At 31.9% G+C, this 25,312-nt stretch overlaps 3 protein-coding genes and 1 non-coding gene across 6 annotated transcripts; all 4 read right to left on the bottom strand.

Annotated features, from left to right (window-relative positions):
- Positions 1-327: 327 nt before the first annotated feature.
- Positions 328-7,195, bottom strand: LOC106658682. Its single transcript, XM_014380741.2, has 4 exons — positions 7,092-7,195; positions 5,261-5,510; positions 4,075-4,207; positions 328-910 (listed from the first exon to the last, which is right to left on the bottom strand). The coding sequence occupies exons 2-4, from the start codon at positions 5,496-5,498 to the stop codon at positions 700-702; spliced, it is 582 nt and encodes a 193-aa protein (XP_014236227.1). The 5' UTR covers positions 5,499-5,510; positions 7,092-7,195; the 3' UTR covers positions 328-699.
- Positions 7,196-7,353: 158 nt separating this feature from the next.
- Positions 7,354-9,860, bottom strand: LOC106658681. 3 transcript variants are annotated; one of them, XR_002763546.1, is made up of 10 exons: positions 9,558-9,860; positions 9,144-9,233; positions 9,018-9,080; positions 8,887-8,952; positions 8,778-8,819; positions 8,632-8,703; positions 8,432-8,539; positions 8,119-8,276; positions 7,752-7,950; positions 7,436-7,463 (listed from the first exon to the last, which is right to left on the bottom strand). XR_002763546.1 is itself a non-coding variant. In XM_023460478.1 (9 exons), exons 1-8 carry the CDS (start codon positions 9,639-9,641, stop codon positions 8,163-8,165), a joined length of 639 nt encoding a protein of 212 aa, XP_023316246.1. In that variant the 5' UTR covers positions 9,642-9,860; the 3' UTR covers positions 7,354-7,962; positions 8,119-8,162. The 3 variants fall into 3 exon arrangements, 2 of the variants coding, with proteins under 2 accessions (XP_023316246.1, XP_014236226.1); XM_023460478.1 differs by having other exon boundaries at positions 7,354-7,962; XM_014380740.2 differs by having other exon boundaries at positions 7,354-7,950.
- A 4,930-nt stretch (positions 9,861-14,790) lies between these two features.
- LOC106658680 (putative cystathionine gamma-lyase 2) lies at positions 14,791-19,621 on the bottom strand. The gene is made up of 8 exons (XM_014380739.2): positions 19,516-19,621; positions 16,939-17,066; positions 16,592-16,879; positions 16,392-16,526; positions 16,177-16,312; positions 15,970-16,122; positions 15,743-15,908; positions 14,791-15,679 (listed from the first exon to the last, which is right to left on the bottom strand). The coding sequence occupies exons 2-8, from the start codon at positions 17,053-17,055 to the stop codon at positions 15,532-15,534; spliced, it is 1,143 nt and encodes a 380-aa protein (XP_014236225.1). The 5' UTR covers positions 17,056-17,066; positions 19,516-19,621; the 3' UTR covers positions 14,791-15,531.
- A 3,776-nt stretch (positions 19,622-23,397) lies between these two features.
- Trnay-gua lies at positions 23,398-23,491 on the bottom strand. The gene is made up of 2 exons: positions 23,455-23,491; positions 23,398-23,433 (listed from the first exon to the last, which is right to left on the bottom strand). It is a non-coding gene; the product is annotated as a tRNA-Tyr (tRNA).
- Between the last annotated feature and the right edge of the window lie 1,821 nt (positions 23,492-25,312).

Below are 25,312 nucleotides of genomic sequence, written 5' to 3'. Positions count from 1 at the left end.
TCTGATAGCTTTCATAATATAAATTTTCTACAAATTCTCATTCGAAATGAAATCACGTAAACAATATTTAACCTGAATGCTAAATAGCGTGGCACCGGTAGTTGGTTGAATTTCAGATTAACACGATTCGCCATATTATAATATATACGGGGCATATCAATGAAATTTCATAAAATGTTTTCATTTTTATAATTGTGTATGTGTAAACATGAATAATTTCAAATTTTCTCTCTGAAAAATTAATTTTCATTTTGCAAAGTATTTATTAAAGCATAATTAATACATTTTGATGATTTTAAAATACATGAAAAAAATCAGATAAAAACATAAGTATTTAAATGAACTTTTTGTCGTTTGTTTATGTTCTTAAAAAAACTCATGTACGATAAGCTAAATGCGTTTAAAAACACATACATTCCACACATATTACACAATTGTTGAAACACTTAATAAATTATCATTTATAAAACTTAATTTACTTGAAAATTAAGATTTATATGAATGAACAGTTTTACACACTCAAGTATTAACAACTTGTAATGAAAATGGACTACAATATTAAGTCGACTATCTTCTTAGAACTTAAAAAATATCACAGATAATATTTAGTTATGAGTGCACACAGTGCACATAATCCTCACTACACTTAAAAGTTTACAACACAAACTTTGTCGGGAGTCATTGCTTTTGATACAAAGTTCATGCTCCGATTTTTTCATTTTCGCCATTAGGTTCTTCATTTTTGTGATTAACAGCATATTTTGCCATGCCAAGTACTTGTTTGGAACTCAGAGGACAACTTGGGAAGAAATTGTGGCATCCTTGATTATCTATTCCTCTGATCAATTGTCCCATGTGGGCAGCATAATGGAATTTTGACAGTTCACCTCCGTAATTCAGACTTGTATCGCTAGAAAAGCAAAATATATTAAAAAAAAATAAATACATTATCAAATTGAATGAAAAAAATTGATCAATTAAATAGCCCAAGGTTCTTTTCTTTCATTTTCTCCCCCCTCTCAATCTCTCTGAATACTTTTACTTTCGAACGAGAATGCACTCACGCAGTATTATTAAATAGTCATTGAAAATGATTATGCAAACCGACCTTAATAATTAGATTGTAATGTCCATAGCACGTTATGAGTTTTCAAATTTTTTGCACCTTGTACTTGCACAATTAAGTATTTGAAAAAAAAATACGACAATCTTTTTTAGCGAGCAATCAGTTTTTTATTGGAAGTTAGCTAATGATAAGTGTTGATGGCTCATAATTTGTATGTATAACTATGACTTACTATCAAAGAGAAAACATTGATGCCTAATTACAAGTTCACTCGAATTAGAACTATTTTTAATTGAAACTAAGTATTATATACTTTTTCCTGCGAAAGTTAAAAAAACATGTTTGTAGAAATGTTGACAATTTCTTTTTTGTCTGCATTTTTTAAGTGCACATCTTATTTCCAATTGGTTAAAACGTCATAAGCAATTCTAGGTATCGCACACAATCGAAGATAGAAAATTATCCATTTAAATTCTACAAGCAAGTATACTTGTTGCGATGTGTCATATCAAAATGACAGAGAAAAAAATGTGCACAACAGAGGAACGAAATAAGTGTTAGAACGACAAAAAGTCATCAAAACAACAGGAGTTTTTATCAGTTCTTTTCAAGCATCAAAGAAGATGTCTGTCTGATTTCGTTGCTAAGCTTTACGACCGTGAGCTTTTATATTTGTGTGCTTATATATCCAAACACATAGGCGAACGAAACAGTTTCACGTACCTATAAATAGCAAGTCATCCTTTTTTAATCTTTCCCTCATCTCGATTGGTTAGCTCTTTTTAGATCTGCACAGGATCTAACCAATAAAGTCAAACACATAGCAATAGAGAATTCCACCCGTTTATATGCAAGTATAAAGCTAGAATTTCCAGGACATTAAGCACTTGGATATTTGCGCATTTTCTTAGCAGACGCGCAAGCAAGACAAAAGTGTCTATTTGATTGGGAGCTCTCTGCGTATGAGCGTACTGGTACGCACGATGATGAACCAGTTTATTATGTTGAAGGGGGTGGCAAAGCTTCAATTCAGAATCTACGTGTATACGTACATTCAGTATAAGAACGTTTTCATACCTCTCACAAACAAAACGATTTCAAGTTGCCATTGGCATGAATCTCCTTTAGTGTTAGCTCATAATTTGTAAAATAAAAAAGAAACCATTATTAGAAATGAATATTCTCAATTTGATTTTCCAATTTCAATTTGTTACTAGAATCTATAAAATTATATAACTACTAGATTCAAAATTGTTCATTGACGGTAACTAAACTGAAATAATTTCTTTTGCTTGAATGGTATGATTTGAAAATATTTTAATATGACTCGAATCCGAAGCTCAAGTAGAGATCAAAACGTTTATAGTAAGGGGTACAAGGAGACATCATATTCTTCGCAACATACACATCAATGAAAGGAGAGACTAATAATTTGAAAGAGCCTTACATGAATATAATCTTATTGGGCAATTAATTCTTCACCTTCTTTTTTCATCGCTCATATTAAATTATCAGGAAGCATCTAAATATTTTCACTTACAGAATATTTTCAAGTAGTACTTTTTAGTTTTTAATTAAATTACATAATTTGATAAAAAATATTGTACCACAAAACTACCGTCATTGAAACGAGTATTTTAACGATATTAATGTGATACGATATAATTTATTGATATTAATATTAAAAAATATTTACTGAATGAAGCATTCACTTCTAGAACTATCACTCGAAAAAATGTTTACGCGTATAAAATGAATATCGTATTTTAATTAATTTATACAATCCAGAATACAACTCAGCCAAGCAAATATAAAGCTATGAATGATACTAAATAACTTTGAAAGAAAAACTTTTGGTGTATCTTAATCGTCATGTCGAAAATGCAACGTATGGTTAATTTTTCTATCAATGGTCGGTGCTTCGAGGCGAGAATAACATTCATCGTCATTCGTTGAATTATTCGTGATACATTGAAAGCTCATTTCTCTCAACACTTGAATGGACAAATGCCTGGTTTTCGTATCAGCAAATATAATAATACCCTCGTATTCTCGGTCACGTACGGCGTACAGAGGAATCACATTATATGTGCGTATATGGACGATACAGTCTATTTTGTCGTTGAATATTAACATGCAGAATGTGATTTATAAAGAGCCTTGACTGGTTAATACTCTAAAATGCGAGAGAGCTTATTATTATCATTCGTATAACTTCATTATTGAACCCTGTTGAACAACAGTTTCATAATGCTCGCGCACATGCGGTCGGGATAAATAATCCGAAAATTGTAGAACGCTCGGGAAATTGAAATTATCAACTTGTACGATAACGACTGGTATTTTTCATTTTTCTTGTGTACGTCTCTTACAATGGTAACATTTTTTGATGCCATTGTATATATTTTTGAAGTTTAATTCATTAATTTATTCAATTCATTACGTCATCAACAATAAATTACTCGCTTTTAGGCCGAATAAATAAATTTGCTTAATTGAGCTCTAATTAACTTAAAGGATCAGAAAAACTAGTAAAAAATTTGGATATATTTTGTGGGACCCAAGTAATAATATCTATTAATGGTGAGCGAAAGCCACGCTTGAAAGTGCAATAAACACGAATGTCGAATCACAGTAGCTTTGAAAGTGTATTTCAGTCACGATCTTCATAATATGCGAAATTGAAGTAATTATACCCTGTATGCGTGCAAAGAGAAACTTTATCTAAATAGTAATGAAGAATAGATGTATGAAAAGAGCAAATTTTGATATACACTTGCGATGTATCCAATATCTCTTCCTTCCAAACTTGCTCATATCAGGGGCAGTTTGGAAGTCTCAACGACTCCAAGGCCAACAACATAGAAAAAAAAGAATGCACTTTCAGCATCTTGTATTTGTGTGTATCCCACGCTTTACTTGAATTACTTTTTCAGATTCCAGCTCGCTCGTTTAAGAACAAAAGAAGATTCAGTTGAATTAGTCTGAATGAAAACTCATTTGTTTACCTGATTACTTCAAGCAGAGACCTCTCTACTACGGTTAGATGATCTTCATGGGCTGCTCTGGACAGTTCACAGACCAATTTTGGTAAACAGATAGCCTTCATTATAGCAAAAAGCTTTTCTCTTTTCAAGTTTTCTGTAAGTAGGTAATATTGAATGTTATTATTAAAATATTTATTTTCAAGTATTTATAATTTAAAAGTTCATAAATAACTATAAGCTTGGTACTTTAAATTTAAAAATTTTTTGTTTTTTTTCTGAATTTTGAAATTATTCAGCATATTTGTTTGTGTTGTTACAAAATATAATTACATTGCCTAAATTACTAGATTTTAAAAATCTCTGTTGCTCAATAAAATGAAATGGGCAAATATGCTTTTCAGTTTTATAATGAACGTGTCATTTTTCAAGACACTATTGATCTTGTAGTTGAATAATTTTTTCTTCTGTTAAAAGATCAAATCATGTAGATTTTTATTTATTATCAAAAAAATTGAAATAAGTAATGACAATATCTATAAGTGAATTATTAGGAGAAAAGGTACCTACATTTTTAGCTGTAAATTATTCTAAAAATGGACATAAAAAATGTCAACAGAAGTCAAATCACTTTCTTGCAAAATAAATTTTCAAAAGCGAACTCTACTCAAAAAATAGTTTATATAATTTTTATCTAATTTAAGTACTAAGCCAAGTTATTGTTAACCAATTTTAAAATTTCGTTAAATATTATAAATATTTTACAAGAAGTATAATGTTATAATACAAATCTTATGTTAACTTTAGAGTACACAATGAAACTTGCGGAAGAATATTTTTTTTAAATTTTGGCAAAGAGTATATAAATAATTTATCATATTAAAAAACAGACAGAATTGATATTTTTACTCCTTATGAAAATTCTTTTAAAATGTAGAGTCGTTGTGACCAAAAATATTCATTATTTAACCTAAGAAAATTATTAACCCATTTAATTCTTTACAGAATCGACGTTATAATAGTCATAAAATATTGTGATATTGCGGAAAACAAGAGTATCAAAAAACGTATTGATACATTTTTAATTTGTTCTCTCAACTCTGCATATTACTTTTAATTATTAATTACAGCTGAATATTTGGGTGGTTTTATGAACCTATAAAGAATGAATTAAACAATATTAAGATCAATATATATGAATTTTTCTTACTTTCATCTTTTTCGGCCTCATCTTCCTCTTTAGAAACTTGATTTAGCATAATTTTTTCCAAAGAAGAATCGGAGTTCGACTGTTCTCCTGTATCTTCGTAAGAGTCCGTTGAAAAATAATCTCTATTGTTTGAATCATCTTTTTTATCCCATAGTGATGTTAAACCAGCGTACTCGCCCGTTATCACAAAGTAAACTGCAACTATTATGATGAAACGCACTGTTTTTTGATCTATCATAATTGATGCTTTCTGAAAGAAATGAAAAAATCATATTAGTACAAATAATTATTGAAATTAATAATTTGAGCGAATTAAAAGTGTTGTGACTATGGAAAAGAATTGACACATTTCTGTAAGTCTAGCATGAAATGACTGTGAAAAACATAGACTTTGACGTTTAATTGTTCCTGAAAGTTTTTTCTTTTGAAAAAGCAATAAACAGCTATGATGGAAATGAAAACTACGAACTTTCACGAGAAAATAACTTTAGCCGACTACCGAAACCTTCAAGATAATAGCAAGCAGAGCAAGCTGCGGCAACACACACGCGCACGCGGGAGCAGAAGCGTGGCATGTTGTTGTGAAGTAAAAGTACTTGCAAATGTCAGAAAAAGCACTGATGCCCACAATTAGCGAAACTCAATTGTACGCTCGAGTAGTAACACCGGCCGGTTCGGGTAAACCCCATGCAGTGCCATAAGCCTTTTTTCATATTATGCGTATCATGACCCACTCTTTAAACGAATAACCGATTACTCGAATGTCATGCTTCTTCGTACATGTACGGGAGAAATCTCGAAAATTCCGTTACGCAATATAATATTCGACAATTTTATTAGTGAATTATCTTAAAATAGATGGTTGTTTATATATTATAAAAACCTTAATTATGTATTATCGACTAGTTGTAAATACACCATTTTTCTGCTGTCAATGTATAAAGAAATGTACACAAGCATAAACAAGGCTTGATATATCCGACGGTTGTAGCGTTGCATATATATATACACGAAAAGTAAAAGTGGAGTCTCAGCAACGCTCACAGTTCAACGACTTTTACTTTCAATCGCGTTTGGAGCAAGAATCGCCAATACCAAACGCCTATATATAGGTGTAGCGTGGAAAATTTTTTTGCATTGTATATTTTTGTGGAATAGCTCATTAGACTCCCAAATAAAACGGTCAACAAAGCGATTTCTGAATACCACGTGCATTTTTTGCATCTTCCTTATAGACGTTTAATTAAAAAATCCGACAAGTTCTCATGACTTGCAATGTAGAATTCGAGAATATTCTTTACGATCGTTTAACTGAAAAATTAAACAAATATTTTTCAATTTTTTATACATCGTGGTAAGTTTTTTGGGCACTTAATTAATATTCTATAGTGAGTTGTAAAGAATCGAATTATAACGTTCTGATGTACGTGTCTGAAAAAGACGCGGTTGGGTTTTTACACGTGTAATGCGTAATCTAAATTTAGTCGAATACAGCGCTCAACTATCCACGACACATTGATCGTTTGATGAGACAGACGCTAGTAAAATAAGCGATGTTAAAAAAAATGCTTATTATGCAGGCGAACGTATGTATCGACGAATTATCTCACACAAGCACTAATACTGCTGCGCAGCGTTTCACTCTCAACAAAACTACTCTCACTTTCCTGTACACCGAGCAGAAAACAACCAGATGCACGCAATGCTGATAAAAGTATTTCCAAACAACACATACACACATTAACACGCGTCGTAGTTTTGGATTTGAACAATCGAATTGTTTGTAAGCAAAGATGAAAGAGAAAAAAAATAATCAAAATTTAAAACTAACGTTTACACAACTGAAAAACGGCACTCTGAGTTATTCAATCCCTGCCGGATCACACGATCGGTGGCCTCTCGCCGTTACGGAATGACTGTGAATGACTCGGGCTCATGGCTTCGCGAGGCTAACAGCCTTCGCGCTCGGCAGTGAAAGTAAATTCGAGCTACACTCATATACGCACAAGCCTACCTTTGTAGATATCGAGCAACGTCAAACTTGAGATCTTCACGTGGTTTTATATTATGGTATATACTCATACATTTATCATATTGAATTTCTTACGAATCGGCTTATCATAAGCTTATGATTTTCGATTTATTTTCAAGAATTTATTGATAGTACTTTTTGATTTTATTCATACGTTTCTAATTTTTTCTGCTAATGAAATTATTTCTCTTATAATCGTGTAATTTTTACTTTTAGTTTTACTAGAGAAATGACAGTATAATTTGAAAATTTTAGACTAAGAACACATTTTAATCTACCAAAATGAGATTACTACGATGAGAGACTAAAATGAGATAAGATTAAATCGATCTTGAAAAACAATATATCCCAAATTTATAAGTTTACATCCAAAATCAAGTGATAGACAGTATTGCGAAACAGACCAACTCTATCAGATGTAAAGAAATGATATGTCACGTATAAAAAATTAAGACCCACTTGAAATTTGAACTTCTGTTTGATCGCAAATCATTAAATTAAGCTATTTTTGATATATTTTTATAAAGTAAGTGACGTGTCCAATTGTTGAGGTTTTGTTTCGTAGACCGATTCTCTCATCTCTGCAAATTCTTAAAGCCTAAAAAAATTGTTCGCCCACGATTTTCCTGACCTCTTTGGTATCTTGATGATTTTGAATCTGTAATATCAACTTTTGTAAATACATTTCAGTAATTGAATACGAACTAAATTGTTAATCTAAATTCAAAATTTAGTTTCTTAGGTTGAAATAGTAATTGTGAAAAGCTATCATAAGTTTATTGATTGCTTGCAGACTCAAATTAGAAACATACGCTTAAATTTATACCTCGGTAAAATGAATTTGTATAGGAATTTTCGTTCATGACTCCACTATTTGAACCCTATTTTCGAACCACCTGACATTGTGGGTGGTCGAGCAAAGACTCCAAACTTCCTCGGTGGTGGCTCTGGCGGGTTCGACGGTGGAAAAGACGGGTCCAATATCTGATGAAAAAATCCATATTTACTCAAATATATAATGTAATTTAATGTATATTTTATAGACTGTAATTGATTATCAGTTTATTTATTTAGTCTATAGAGTTAGTTAATAATATTTAGTTGGACTAACGAGAAAAAATTAATGGATTTGATTATACCTTAACGTCATTGATCTCTATTTCAGGATCAATTTCGTCTTGATGATATTCACCATTACAATTTGACATTTTCTTCGTTCGCTCCGTACAACTTTTCCAATACTTCCACTAAAAAAGTATCCAGTGGTTAATACTTTATGGTAAAATAAAACATTTTTTATAGTAATTCATTGATACACATATTCCTTCACTGTGTTTACCTTTGCTACAAAGTTTTCAAGCTCGTTTAATTTGCCCTGTGTTTTCATGAGTTTTGTACTTAATCGCTTTATCTACTTGGTAATACATAAATGTTTTTATTTTTATTGATATAATATAATAATATGTTTGATTTAAGAATTTTTACCTCGCTGTCCAAATGTTTCGTAGTTATTTTTTGTGCTTTTTTCTGAAAATAATTTAAAATATTCGACACAAATCGTATTCACAGAGAAATATTTTACCCTATTACTGACCGTATTCATAACAACTTCTTCATATTCCATGCGATGATTTTTTATTGCTATCATATCATTTACTTTCTAAAATTTAAAAACCGTATTGTACGATGTATTTTTTTTTCTTTCAATAAAACTTTTTTGCATACCGTTCGATTTAAATTCACTTTGGCGATCATTTCTTCATTTTTGTCCTCGATTTGCTTGATAACCTGAACAAAAATTAATAATAAGACAGTAATATTGACGATTTTTCATTCAAAATGTATGTTTACCTTGTGAGCGTAGCAAATGGCAAAGTAGAATAGTATGTACATAAAAATACAAACGAACACATTATCTAACAGATATTCACGAATGAAAGACTGAAACATAAAAATAAACAATTATATATAAAAGCTAAACTTTTAGAAATATGAACGAAAAATAATACAGTTTAATATTATGTTAAGTAATGGGATCACGCATACAAACGATCATTGCATACGTTTACAGGGATAAATGTGATATTCTTTGAAATTTATTAATTAAGTAGTCATAAAATACATTTATTTACATTGATCAGTTAACCTCAATTCATAATAAATCACTCGATTTGATGGTTACTAATGAGGGAAGTAATCCGATTAACTAATACTCATAGTTAGCTATAAACGGTGGTGATACTGCTGATTTTAACAAAAACTTACGTCTTTATCATAAAGGTCGACTAATTTGAGCAGTGAAAACTGTTTATTCGTCCGATAAAAATAAGGTTGTTTTGGTGTAAACATATTTGAAGGTGCACTCCATTAGCAAAATTCAATTATTTAAGTAGGCTCCACCTGTCCGTACGACAGATCTAGTGATATTTTAAAATCCTGTCGTACGGCTATAATGAATAATCTAACCAATAATTAAAGTATGCTCGATGAATACAGAATTACACGAGGAGATGAATAATCCATGATCAAGCTAACTTCAGAGTACATACAATATTATAAACATTATTTTCAAAAATAATTTAAACAATGTATTTGTTTATATTTAGCCGGCAGCAGCACTGCGCATATTAATGTTCAGTAAGTTTGAATAAAAAAAAATTTGATTTTCATAAAAAAAAAAAAAAAAAATGAGTTGTAAACCAAGGTGCGATTTAAAATATATAAATAATAATGTAAATAATTGATGATTATAAATTCATCGCTTCATTGCCATTTTCTTACGAAAATTAATTCTTAGTTATGTACCCGTAAAATTTTTATTGATCTGATAAGAATTTTATCAAAGTTCAGGCTGGATTGGACTGTGAGTTTCAACTAGAATTAACAATATTATGCAGTAAGCGTAAAAATAAAAACGTATTCACATAATTAGTTCGAAACGAATTATTGCGAAATCACTTGCTCTAGACTCTCAGATTACTAGTTCATAATTTAAAAAAAAACCATATAGTTTAACGGGCAAGAGACAAGTACATATACTTTGTCTACAATCGCAAATATTTATTTTCGCTGATTTGACAAGATTATCGCTTTTCCTAAATTTCAAACACGACTTGAAAGTCCCAACCATACGAACTTTTTTTCTCAAGGTTAAAATATAAATGAGGAATATTTATAAGCGCCATAAAAATTATTTTGTACATCTAGAACGATGTAATATCGTCAAATATTCAAGAAAAAACGTCTTTTTTCGATTTTTTTAGGGACCTCAAGTGGTCTAGCAGTTATAGACGTTTCAAAATACTAGTGTGAAAAGATTTGAAATTATAATTCAACAGAAATCTATACTTGAACATTATATGTTTCAAGTCATATAAGATCTTCAGGTTGGTTGCAACTGGAATTCTTTAAACTCTCTATAACGTTACTAATAAAATTTCAAAATTTGATCAAATATGAGTTATAAAATCGATCAATACCTGTTTAAAGTATTTTTGGATTTAGATAAATGTTGATAAGCTAGAGGTCTGAACCTTGATAACTTGGAGTAAAATAATTATTTTAAATACTTGTTGAAATTTCATACTTAATAGCGTCTGAAGTTTTTAAATTGAAAATCAAAGATTCAAAAATTTAGGCTTATGTTGACAATGGAAATAAAACTTTTGTTCTGTACGTGAAAAGTTCACAAGCTAAAGATCTGAACTTGACAAGTAGGTTTGAAAAACTAGCTAAAGCGTTTATGTTTGATTGAACTAACGATAAAAATTTTTAAACTTTAATAAAGACAAGTATTCAAACTATATCTACATGAATTGAGTCAAAATGACAGCATTTTTATATGGGAACGTTACTTTTACTATTACTTACTATATTATATTTAAAAAAGATACATTCTCAAAGTATTGTTGAGAATTATGACAAAATAAAGAAAATTCTTCTTTTTCTTCACTTACTATCCCCGTTTACAGTAATCTCTGTATAAGACTACGATTATGCGAGAAAATTATAGTTGATCGATCAAAATTTTTTTGTTTATCAAGTGATAACACTTTCAATAAATATGTAACTCTTAAAGTATAAATAACTAACAGACAACAGGTAAGTTTCAAAATATACCTATCAAGACAATTTCTAAAAGATATAGGTTTGAGCATCTACAACGCACATCTAGGAAAGGGCCTGTGCACTATTAGTTAATTAACATGGCGCTTGGTACCATTTCGAGGAGGACATAAATCTTGATGTCAACACGTACGGCAATCAAAGCCGGTACACGCAAGGGTGTAAATGGAGGTGGTGACTGTAACCCAGCACTAATGATGGTTGAGCGTGAGCGACGCAACTCACAACGTGTCATTTCACGATAAGCTTCGTCTTGACGACTTGCCTAACACTAGAATGTCGGTTTCTTAGATGCAATTTTTCTCATTTTCTCATACACATCTATTTCAGGTAGTTCATTTTTAACATTTCAATAACTACATACGTCGATCAATCAATAAGGCCTTTCGTGTACAATTAATTTTTTGCAAAATTTGAAAGTATGTATGCTTACTTTTATATTAAACACAAGAGCAAACTAACTTTCTTTTATACTTCCCAAGAATCAAAACGTCAGCTCTCTCATCTTTCTTGAGCTCCCACGTTTTAAATATGAACAAATGTGAAAAGTAAAAAGGTATTACACTTAAATAGGTATACATCAGATATCTCTCTTATTAGTTTGCGAAATTTTAGCGGTATAATTACATTGCTCGCGAGCTCAATGACGCATGATACAAATTAATGATTCGAGCGTTGATTTGAGCCAACTATAAAGATTCTTGATTATTATACTTGTTCGCGATCGACAAAGAAATTTATCTATAAAACTTCCGAATTTTGTATATGTTATATTTAAAATTTATATATCTCTAAGTAACATACATTGCGCAACAAAAAATGTTATTAAAATTTTTTCAATTTTCAAATGCTTCTATCTTTACTCTTTTTAACGAGCAATTTAAAAAAATTAAGGCACTTTATGATTATCTTTGCGCCCCGTAGGACGTTTTGAAGGTACCATTTAAAGTACGTAAAATGCCTCGTTTAGCTAAGATTGACTCGATTTTTGGGCATATATAGATTTAAAGAAGACAAAATTTTCCAGAACAAAATTTGTCACGATGCAATAAAAATAGACGAAGGTAAAAGCATTTGAAAATTGAAAAAATTTTGATAAAATTTTTTTGCTGTGATAATTTTGTTGCATTGTGTATTTTTAAAAAGAAATTATGTATTAACCAGATATATTGAGTCTTGTAAAATAATTCACGTTAAGAATTATTTTTTGATAATCATTTTTATTTTTATTAAGTTTGTGACAATTATGACCCTTGTCTCATAATTTTCACGCTAATCTAATACTTACTAATGAAAAAAGTTTATTGTATGTTAGACGAAACTGCTACAACAAAGCACAATAATGTTAACGACTTGTTTCTATTCTAAACCCATCTAGAAGTTCTCCAACAGTATTCAAGAAATCTCTTGAAATGGTATCAAGAGAACATGAACTCCATGTGGTTATGTGTTATAAGAGTAATATTTCGATACAGATTAGTATATTTTGTAACAAGTGCGCGAAGCAGTTGACTCATCCAGGAGTTGTTTTCACCCTAGCGTAGCGAGATCAGACTTCACAAATACTTTCTAAATACATAGAACAATAAATTTTCTGATATATAGCCATGTTGATCATTCCAGGCGCTTTATTTAAATGGGATGTTCAAGGCCTTCGGGGGAATAGACAGCGATTGATTTAGGCTGTATAAAGTATTGGAGACTTATTTTTAAGTGAAAACTGTCAAAAAAACTTTGGAAAAATGCATAAGAACGAGTTTGGGAAATAACGAACACCCTAATGTATATCGGTAAATCCTTGAATCTTCGTGATGTAGTGACTAGTAGCAAGCCGCTAATTAATCATCAATACATAAATTAAGGCATCCTTGAACAGCTGTGAATAAAAATTACAATTCATATTATTATTCAAAAAAAATTAAATATGAATACAGTGAAAATGTAAGAAAAATATACATTTTAACAATTAAAAGTTAACCAAAAAATTTAAAAACTATTGTTTAATTAAATTTCTTAAGCAAAGCAACTTTTGGGGTAGTATTAGATAGGATCGACTAAAATTTTACTAACGAACATGAACATTTTCAGCCGTTAATTTAAAAAATGAAATGAAAATTTTTAATAACTTATTAAAGACTTTTCCACACTAAATAGATAAAATGAAAAGATAAGCAAAACCTGCTATCGCTATGGTACTCAATGCATACGCGTTAAAAAAGTCGAATATTTGTTACTATCAGATGAGGGCTCAGTCACGTTCTCCTCTTCTGCGGCTCTTCAAAGACAAATTTGATAATGACGGGATTTGCACGTTCAGCACATCCACCGTATAGCAGCCCTTTTCATCCCGATGCATAATGCTATACACATTGACAAAATCTAGCAAAGAGAGTGTATATTTGTGTAAGAAACAAGAGCTGCCTGAGCGAGGGTGAACGCACCACTTGTCGTTGCCTCGCGGCCAGGGTTGACTAACTAAATAATATAACCAAGTTTCCCAAACACAAGACCACCTATGAGTTGGTATACTTAGATGCAGCTACCTAAGCGAAGATTATATAAATAACACTTGCTGTGGTGTAGGTTTAGTCCCTGCAGAAATAACGGCTAAGGGTAACTGTCTATATAATTTTTTCGGTTCGTTTACATTGGATAAACGACAAATCAATTGTAAAAACATTTTAATTTTCTATTGATGATGTGTCAGGAGGGGTATGTATCGAGTGTTATTTGTGCAAGTGATAAAAATAATAAACATAATTTATTTAAATCTAATAAAATAATACGGTAGGAATATACGATGGACGCAAATCTCTGATTTGTAAATTTAATATCGTATTTCTGCAACAATATTCTATGAACTTATGGTAAAAAATAAATTAAATTCAGTACAGAATATTTGATTAGGTAGCCTAAAGAGTTACCAAAACAAAAGTGGAAATAAAAATTTTCGTACACGTTTTCCGACAAGTATACAGCAAAAATTCAAAAAAATGAAATTAAACATTTTTATGTGATTGCAATTTTCTGCAGTAAACTGTAAAGGCATACTTCGTACGCCGATACAAGGAACAGACGACACACACGAGATGCACAGAAGCATATGAGCATAGCAGATGATAAGAAAGAGTGAGGCTTATCGATACACACTCGATAATTCGCGGCCCTAAGGTTGCGCACGCAGTCCTTCTCGCGGTGCGCGAGCCACGAGACGAAGTAACAAAAGAAATAGATCACTCGTATTGTTACCGTCGTAGAGTGCAGACGTGATAAGACCCACATAAGAACCGAATCATGGCGATCTTCGAGAGATTTAGACTCATTGTGTCAATGAAAATGAGTAAAATTCAGTTATAATGAATTGGAGAGTAGATATAAAGAAGGTAGTTAAGAATAGAATCAACCATTTTTATGGAAGTCCAAATAAATGAATGATTTTTATTGAGGAAAGCAAAATAGACCTTTTTGACGAGAATGAGAGAAGCAAACAGATCTTCAAGTTTATCATTAAATTTTTAATCAACTGTATACTTTTACGTAAAAATAACATGAATTAAGAATATAAGATTCAAAATAAATATGAGTTGTATTATTTTTCACTGTACCTATTTTCGTTCAACTTTACATAAATTGTTCACATAGGTTCAAAACTTGATACCAGTACTTAAATCATAGAGTTATGTTTAACATGTTCGGCTCAACACAACCAATTAAAAAAAAATTTGTGCAAAAGTGAACCGTTAATCTTATAAATTACGCGTTGAAGCTAAGGAAAGTGCTTAAATTTCCAAAATTTCTTATTTCGATTCCTGAAAAAAATTGTATAGAACTATTACAGTACTTTTTTTAAGTCAAAATTAGAAATTTCTCAAACAATCAAAAGTCGAAAATACCAAATAAGCGTTAGCAAGTGAGGATAAAGCGTTAGTATTAAATATTAAGCGAATATACGAACACGAGAGAAAATAGGTACAGTGACCTTACAATCTGTACACTTTGGTGATAGTTGTCAACATTTTCTTGACACTCTTGACACATTTTCAACTTCTTTTTTCCAAACAGCTTTTTATCAGGATGAATTAAGTCTTTTGCCGTTACGCATAATAATTATTTTTCATTTCATTGAAGCTATCAGAGCTTGTTCTAAGTCTTTGATTAAATCTGAATCAGTTTCAATTCCTATAGATAAACGAATTAGTTTTTCATTTATTTTTAGACGTGCAAGTTCTTCAGCTGGTATTTCCGGAGGGCTCATTAGATAACTATGTAGAACATTATAAGTTAATAATTTAAAAATTTATTCGTTTGAAAAGATTAATACTTACGGCAATTTTGCCAAAGATTCGACCCCACCTAAGGATTCAGCTAAACTAAATATTTTCAAAGCTTTTAAAAATTTATGAGAATCTCCTTTTATATAAATAGAGATCATTCCACTGTGGCCAGTTGTTTGCCTCAATGACAATTCATACTGTGGGTGTGAAGGCATATCTACAATTAAGACCTATTATTTGTGTTTGTTCAGATAAATTATGTTCGTTTAAGTGCTTACATGGATGTAAAACTTTGTCAACTAAAGGATGTTTTTCTAAAAATGCTGCTATCGATAAACCATTTTTCATATGTTGTTGCATTCGCAATTCAAAAGTTTTCAAACTACGACAAACAAGCGAGCAGTCGAACGGAGAAGGAATGATTCCCATAGCTGTAAATAATTTATAAGTACATTTTTTATCAAAAATTTAAATAATAATTAAACCTTTTTGAGCAAGTTTTAATTTATCCGCAATGTCTTTATTATTGGTAACAACAGCTCCCATTATAACATCTGAATGGCCGTTTATATATTTTGTTACAGAGTAACTAGTAGCATCAGCTCCTAACTCCAAAGGTTTCTATAAACAAATGAAATCTTGCAATAAAAGAATAATATTTTTTCTGCTTAAAAAATAAATTTATATATAAAATCAATACCTGGTAATAACACGTTAAAAACGTATTATCGACAACGATCATTGCATTTGGATTAGAACGTTTGACTTTGTCACATACGGCCTTGATGTCTGTCAATCTCATTAAAGGATTGGTCGGGCTTTCGAGCCATATCATCTTTGAATATTCATGAAAAAATATTTTGATCAAATTCAAATTATTTGTAATTGATTAAATTATACCTTAGTATTAGGTAACACAGCGCGTTCTATTGCAGAATCGTCACGAGCATCAACTTCCGTTACTTCAACATTAATACCGGGTAAATATTTTTTAAAATATTCGTGAGTCCCACCATAAAGACTATCGCCGCTTACAATATGATCTCCGGATTTCAATAGAGACATGAGAGCTGTAGTAGCTCCAGTGCCAGAGGAGAAAACTTGGGCATACTTGGCATTTTCTAAGGCAGCTAAACAATTCTCCAGATAATATCTGTTCGGGTTGTCATCTCTTCCATAACAATATTTCTAAAATTATATAAATAATTAAATATTTCATCAGATTTAAAATTTTAAGTCATGATTACCTCAAAATCATTTGGTCCATTTTGAAGAAATGTGCTAGTCATAATTAACGGTTGTACAACATAATTATCTGTTATTTGGCGACCACTGTGAATCGATTTTGTGGCAAAACCTGCCATGGTGATATGCTCTAAAAATTTAGAGAAATAAAATAGTTAGAATTGTTTATAACTGCAATTTATTTTTATCAGAAAATTTTTATTTTATAAACTGAGCTCAGCAAAATCGTGGTATGGCTCCTTTTGGAATTTTTCATTAGTAACGCTTTCCAACGATACATTGGAACAGGGCCGTAGATAGAAAATTTTTTCGGAGAAAGGGTTACTTGGGTTCTTTTGGGTTACTATAAGCAGAAGGTTAAATCAAAAATTTCGGCTTGGGAGTCAGAACCCCCCTGCCCCACTGAGTACGGTCATGCCTTGGAATAATTTTTACATAAAAGGTTTCAAATTTTAAGGGTATATTCTTGGTAACTAGACGCTTTACTGATTACTTTTTTTGTGGGCAAAAAGTACACTTGTGGGCGTTTAATTCGGTTCGCCGCAGAAAACGTAAACACACGTAGTAGGGGCCGCCTGTATGTATAGCATAGGCGGCAATAATAACAATAGTATACGTATGCTATATAGGCACGCCCGGACTTCGCTGTGTTTACGTTTTCTGCAGCGAACCGAATTAAACGCCCACAAGTGTACACCCGCGGACATAGATACTTGGACCTCGAAATATTGAGTTCGATTAGTCGCTTCCTTCACTATGCAATGCACGTAGTGAAACTGTAGTCACGCGCTGTTGTTTGAACAACGTGAAGAAAGCGACAAATCGAACTCAATATTTCGAGGTCCAAGTATCTATGTCCGCGGGTGTACATTATTATGCACTAGGGTGGTTCGCTTTTGCAAAAATGTTCAAAATCGCGTATACGTTATGGCGATTCTGAAATTTCAAGTCTTTACGAAAAGAAAGCCGGGTTCAGAACCTAAAAAAAGTGTCGGGAACCGGTGTCGATCGATTTTTGAAGTTTAAAAACGTGATCCAAAATAGGAGCAAATTCGGTCAACCATTCAATTTATTTCAAACTGTGTTTCAGGAGTAAAAATAATATCGACAATACATTTTCTTACGTATTTTTGTCTGTAGAATCGAATGCCGTAGTCAGTTTTGCTCTACGACTTCGTTTTCATCGATAAAAATGTACTTTTTTGATTTTTTTTCGCTTAAAAATCCAAAAATCGACTTTGCAACGTTTGAAAATGAACAGAAAAAATCTTCGAAAATTTTTGACACTACCAAAATTTAGGATTTTTTGTGACGAATCCGACCGTATACATTAGTATATGCTTTAAAATTATTTTCATTCATAAAAATGCAAATTTTCGATTTTTTTTGGCTGAATTTGACGAAAAATCTCGAAAACGCGCCCTTTTTGAGAGAAAGTGCTCTTAAAAAATCCCGCTGCAACATTTTTTTTTTATTTTTTGCTGTAAAATTGAATGACGTTGCGATTTTGGTCCTAAAACATCGTTTTAGAAAAAAAAGATTTTTTTTCGAAAACATCTCGTTTTCGAGTTTTTTCGTCAAATTCAGCCAAAAAAAATCGAAAATTTGCATTTTTATGAATGAAAATAATTTTAAAGCATATACTAATTTATACGGTTGAATTCGTCACAAGAAATCCCGAATTTTGGTAGTGTCAAAAATTTTCGAAGATTTTTTCTGTTCATTTTTAAACGTTGCAAAGTCGATTTTTGGATTTTTAAGCGAAAAAAAAATCAAAAAAGTACATTTTTATCGATGAAGACGAAGTCGTAGAGCAAAACTGACTACGGCATTCGATTCTACAGACAAAAATACGTAAGAAAATGTATTGTCGATATTATTTTTACCCTCGAAACACAGTTTGAAATAAATTGAATGGTTGACCGATTTTGCTCCTATTTTGGATCACGTTTTTAAACTTCAAAAATCGATCGACACCGGTTCCCGACACTTTTTTTAGGTTCTGAACCCGGCTTTCTTTTCGTAAAGATTTGAACTTTCAGAATCGCCATGACGTATACGCGATTTTGAACATTTTTGCAAAAGCGAACCACCCTATTATGCACTTGCTTCGCACTATTTATGCACGTTTTCTAAATTATGTTAATTTATTAACTGTTGACGTGGAATTTATTTTTAGGAAATGAAATTTTGTGCAACAAATAATTTTATTCTGTTACTATACTTTCTTATCATTCTCCTGTTATCTTTCTTATTATTCTTATCTGCTGATATTGTATTTTCTTATCATTAGTGATACAATCAAATTGACTTGCGAATTTTAAATATTATTATTCAAATAAAATTGGAAATTACAATCAACAACAGCAAATATTCATAATTCTCATGTCAATATTTAATTTAGTGTGTGTGTTAATTAATATAGTTTCTAATTATGACGAATTGTGACTGTCAGTACTGCAAATATAGATAATAATATATCATACGCATATCGCATATACTGCAAAACAACATTGAATTATTTATTTTAACAAAAAATATTATTCGTGCATGGAAGTTGTGTTGAAAAAAATTATTACCTCAAAATGTTCGTTTCAAAACTTCAACTTCACAAATATTTCTTAAATTTAAGCTGCGATACCACAATCTGATATTCAATACCTTACTACGCTTTGTAGCTTACTAAAAATTCTTATCATAGCAATTGAATGTGACACAAATGCAATTGAAAGCAATTTATATTAGTATCCCCACTTCATAAGCGCCCAGATTTAAGCGCATATGATTTCAGAGTGATTTTTCATTCTAGTTACATATAGTTTTCCAAATATCTCATATTTTTTATTTTGATTTTAAAGCTACATTAATTATTATTCAAGTTGAATTTTTCATTAAACGCTCTAGAGGTTTTGTAGAAAAATTTAAAATGATCTGATACTTTCACGAATTGAACCGTTCAAAAAACGTTGAAACTGGCTGTTTTTGGCGATTTTACACATATTTTTTGACGTTTTCTGCGCGTTTTTTGACACTCTTTGATGTCTACAGTCCGTTGATACAAATTAATTGATACAAGTTTTTATTTTTAATTTTTCTATTGCATCAATTTTTGATAAAAAAAATAGGGCTAATGTTAAAAAAACATGCATTAATAAATAGATTGATACAGGAATCACAACTTCCACCTTAAATCGAATTAATTTATCAACCTTTTACATCCATAAAAAAGTTTCTGACACAAACAGCATATTAATTAAAAAAAATTTTAACGTTAATATAAACTGGAAAATGTATACAATCAGCGTATCTAAATAAATATCGCATCCATCTTTTAATGAGTACAAGCCTAATAGCACAAACAAGCATCTTCTCTCTGATTGATTTAACTCACTATATTCTACACTCATATGACAAAGAAACAGAGTGAAAGAGCAAAGATATGTATATATGTAAAACAGTGGGTGAGCGAGAGAGTAAGATTGAACATTTCGACATCAACTTTTGGAACCCCCTTTGGTGGCGAAGAATATAATACGAATGTTTGGCGCGAACACTGGAGCAGCTAGCACCGAACAAAAGAGGCCACTTGATGCGTCAAAAACGTCAGACGCACATATCACGTGGAGCAAAAACACAAGTTATGCTGCTTATATACATTCGTATTTTTTTTTCAACTTGATTAGTAGTAAGCATGCGAGCATGTATGTAGCATCGGGCAAAAGGGAGCGGTGTAGATGTACGCATTAAGAAATGCACGTCAAGAATTTTGACGATTGTACGTGCGCCCAGCCCCTGTCGGTTACACTATACGCTCACACTTTTTTGTTAGCTAAGTTATGTTTAGGGATTACACTTTTGTACGTGTGTCAACATACTTTAAACTGCTATTTTGACGGTGAATTATTCTATGCCTTATTTTAGTTACGTGTTCAACAAGTGCAGTAATGAACACAGAAATGTTTATTTAAAAATCGAATTTAAATAATAATTTTATATTATCAAAATTGATTAAAAGATGCCGAATAGTGCGCAGAAGAGGGAACTCAAGAAAGTCGAGATTTCCTCACGACATAAAAGAGTGTTGTCAAAAAGGCTCGATGCTCTTGTGAGAACTTAATTATCTAATTAATTAACCGCAATCAAAACGATGAGTAATTTCTCGCTCCGTTGGTGCCTTTACCAAAGCACAAAACCAGCATCAACTATCTCGTCGTCTAGCGACTTACGACTGGATTCACGTCAAATCGATTAGACTCTCGGCAAAGAAAATGCCTTAGGGATCTATGGCTTCTTAATGTATGTGTACAAATACTCCTTAGCCTGTTCTTGCCTGATTTCTTCGCTCTGTAAAAGCCAAGTACCAAGTACCCAAGAAGCTCGATTAAGGTATTACAGTAGTTCGAAGGATCAATCAACTGTCATTTGTCATTCCATCGTACTGTCAGCTCTGATGAATGTGTGTACCTCTGCCAAAATTAAATGATAGCTCACTGCAGACTTTAATTAAGAATAATCGTTATCATCGAAATTGTTATCGAATAAAAATACGATTCGATCTTCTTTGAATAAGATTGCAAAATGTATGTGATTCGCACAAAGCTTTCTTGTGACAAGATTTAGAAATCGAATGATATTCACATTTGAAGCTTAAAATAAGTGTAATGCAAAACAGTTTTTCCTCTCGAAATACTTTTGCTTTTTCTACACCGCCAAAATGTCTCTTTTCCGTACAAGACAACAAAGGCGAAAAAAGCTAGGAAAATTTCTTCAAATGAAAGAAGTATAACAAACAGCTCGCGGGGCAAAGTCTAAAAGTTGCGTTACTTTTCGCTCGATATATGTATATGTTTGTAAATGTTAGTTGCGACTACCCTTGCAGTAGCAAATGCTCGACTGTTATAAAACCATAAAGACGTAAACGCAGTTCGCGCGACCGCGGCACTAACTGAGTGCTTTCGACTCTTTGGCATTGAGCCCGAATGAAGGCGCTAAATCGCACTGCAAGTAGCAGTTCCGAGCAATTGCATTCGTGAAAAGTGACTAATATCTTGTTGTGCTTTCTCTCGCGAATATACGTCCACGCCGTAATGAAACGCACACAGGCGCTTTTATTGCTTCAGCGAGCTTCTGCGAGGGAATTTTTAGAGATACGATGTATATTATCACGTACGATAAATTTTACGTGTATAAGAAATTTCGGTTATAATAGCCCTTGCAATATTGAGAGGTAAACTAGCTATACATTTAAACAATTTTCCTAGACAAAGCTGAAAATTGAATCGATCTAGCATGCTGGTGCAAAAAGATATGCCAGATGTTTGTTAGAAATATAGTTATCTTGAATCTCGCACACGCATACACTTTCTGAGCATGCAGATCACTGCACACGTGGATAATACGTAATAATCTCGACCATCAATATGAAATAAGGATTAGAAAAGCTACAAGTATGAGTGGGTGAACATCGCAACAAAATACGCATCGTCGCGTACGAATACGTTGCCAGATGCACGATCGAAGCGAGGCAGAGCATTTATGCGGCGCAAGATGTGTACGAGTGCGTATTATGCGGACTGCGACAATTTAATAAGAGATTTCACGCTCCAACGCGGAATCGACGCCAATCCCCGTGCATTCCTGCTTTTGTCACTTGCGAATGCACGAAAAAATTCCAGATGTCTCTTGGCGCGCTCACGTATCACGCAACCGGACAGACAGCCAGGCAGGTCACGACACTGCGACACATAGCGCCATTTGCCCGACAGAAAGAAGATCTTTCAATGTTGAAGAGCTCGCAGCAATTAATCAGAAGCTCGAGTGACTACGTAGCGTGACTGCTGCAGCGATCTCGCTCAAACCACTCAAATTAATTTCGAGTCTTCTTCTATCCCGTCTTTCACCTTCCGTTTCATCCACCCCGGCCCCAAACTACAACAACACCGCATTGAGATATTATCCCTTGGCGATATTTTTCAGATTTTGCTCCGAAGAAGAAAGTATTCGCGAATTCCTCACTGAAATTATATATCACTGCCTGCATTTATATTTCTCCTGCTTACAAATTATTTTCGAGTGAGGGTTAGTTGTGCAAAATGGCAATAACCGGGACAATTATTATGATATAAACGCTTGACTTAACATGAATAAATGTACAAAGTCAAATCCTATCAGTTGATGAGGAGTAGAATTGATAACTTTACTTTTACCTGTTAATTCTTGTAGAAATTTTCATGATCAATAAATATTTTTGAATAATTATTTAATTTGACAAATGAATGAGTTTATACCACAAATAATAATTTTCTCATTCTTAGTATTTTAATTAGTTTACAAATCAGCACTTATTGAATTAATTTGAAAAAAACATATCTAAAAGAAACATGTCTAAGGGTCTCGTACTCAAATTTAAAAAAAAAATAATTTTTTCTATGACTATGTAAAGTAATTAAAAAAAAAGGGTTTCCTTCGAGCCGGATTTGAACCAGCGACCTATGGATAACCATTCAGTAAATAACCAACTACAGTCCACCGCTCTACCAACTGAGCTATCGAAGGCGATGCAGAGTCATTCGTAAAGAGACTATTTGAATCTTCATTCATAAAAGCGCCATCTGTCGGTAAGTAGAACTTCTTACTTAAAATTCTATGGCATTATGTATTAAGGTTGTTTACTATACATCAATTTTTTTAATTTCTCTTGATTTTGCTAAATTTTGATAATAATTATTTAAAGTATCGAAAAGGTGATATTAGAGATAAATGATTATTATTAGTTATTATAGAATTAACGGTTCTTTTTTAACAAGAAAAATAATTTTAAGGCAAACTTTCATCCTTTCTGTCCGTAAAATGAAACATTGTTAGCTTTAGTATTTGAGATCGCATTAGTCGAGCTCATTGTATTTTTACTGCTTATTGTGTCTCAAACGTCAAAAATTCAATTGAAGACAATTAAAAAAGAAGCAGATAAATTATGAGACAAGTTTTGCGACACATATAAATTAATCAACTGATGAAAATTTATCTAATAAGTTAATTTAATTTTTAGTAGAATGAATCGTTTTCATTTGTTTGTGACAAAAATTATTAAAGCATGAGTACTATATTTATAAATCTAATTTACAAAAAAATAAAAGATATATCCGTGATGGCTGAAAAAATACGATCACGTCGTAAAGCGATCGTAAATGCATCAAACCCTATTGCAAGTTTATACGCCAAAGCACATTAAACGATCAGTTATAAAAATCTGAATTTTTTAATTTTTAAGCATCACATAATTCTAATACATAAAACATCATCCAATGCGAGTCCTGCCGTACGACATATAATGCGCTCGGCTATACATAAGCTCACCACTTGCGCCCGTGAAATGGGCCACTTCCTTTACGACTCTTGGGGGCTAAAGACTTCAGTCATGCAAAGAATTGCGTGTCAAGGCTGACTATGATATGTTCAAAATTTTATGTTTACCTCAAGTGTATTATATATGTACATATATTCAAAGCGGTATACTCGCCAATCACCATTAAAAGCTCATAGATTTTTGTGGAAGCTTTTCACGACTCGATACAGTTTACATTTTAACCTATAAGGTTACTCTTTGGATTCCCCTGTAATGTTCACAGACATCTTCCTATTATTATAGCTGCAGAAAGATAGACGGTGAATACTGCGAGCTACAGTTTGCGAGATTGTATCGTTAAATTAAGATACGCATGAGCCGGGATATTGCTAGAGGTATTTTTATCCGATGTCGTTAAAAGTAGCATTTTAACGCTCGTAGGAAAGACAAAGACTTGGCGTGCAGATCTGTATAAGCTTAATTACATTTGATCGGCAAATTACCGACGACTGTGCTGGCTTTAAACCTGAAAGCTATAATTGAAAAAATTATTCGATTGAGGATTTTTTTATCGGCTTGACATTATTTATGTTATTGCTTTATTTTACAAACACCATACTTTTTTAAGTTCAAAAATTAAAGAAACAACGGGCTGAAAGAGTTACTAAGTCGAAAACCTCGATTTAAATGCACAAGAACTCGGAACTTTATCAAGAGTTAACATGGCAAGAGATTTGAAGTTTAGTACAGTAATTAAAGTGACTTGATGTAACATGGAGGGTAAGAACGAGCATTTCAGCGATCCCTTAAATCAGTATTAGTAGCTCAAACCTTCTAATCAACGTACATCGACATTTGGTATTCAAATGCTCTTTTATTGTGATCTTATAATTTTATTGCCTTACCCATTACACTAAAGCACTTACACGAATTTGTATATTGGAAAGTTTTACGAGTAAGGTATCATCTTGAATCTTAAGTTGTATTAACAAACAAGTCTCTAAATAAAAAGAGATTCAAAAATTATAAAT

Source organism: Trichogramma pretiosum, unplaced genomic scaffold (genome assembly GCF_000599845.2).
Source record: "Trichogramma pretiosum strain Unisexual culture from Peru unplaced genomic scaffold, Tpre_2.0 scaffold5, whole genome shotgun sequence".
Classification (NCBI taxonomy): domain Eukaryota; kingdom Metazoa; phylum Arthropoda; class Insecta; order Hymenoptera; family Trichogrammatidae; genus Trichogramma; species Trichogramma pretiosum.
The sequence above is the reverse complement of the archived record's forward strand: the minus strand, read 5'-3'. Positions and strand labels throughout refer to the sequence as shown.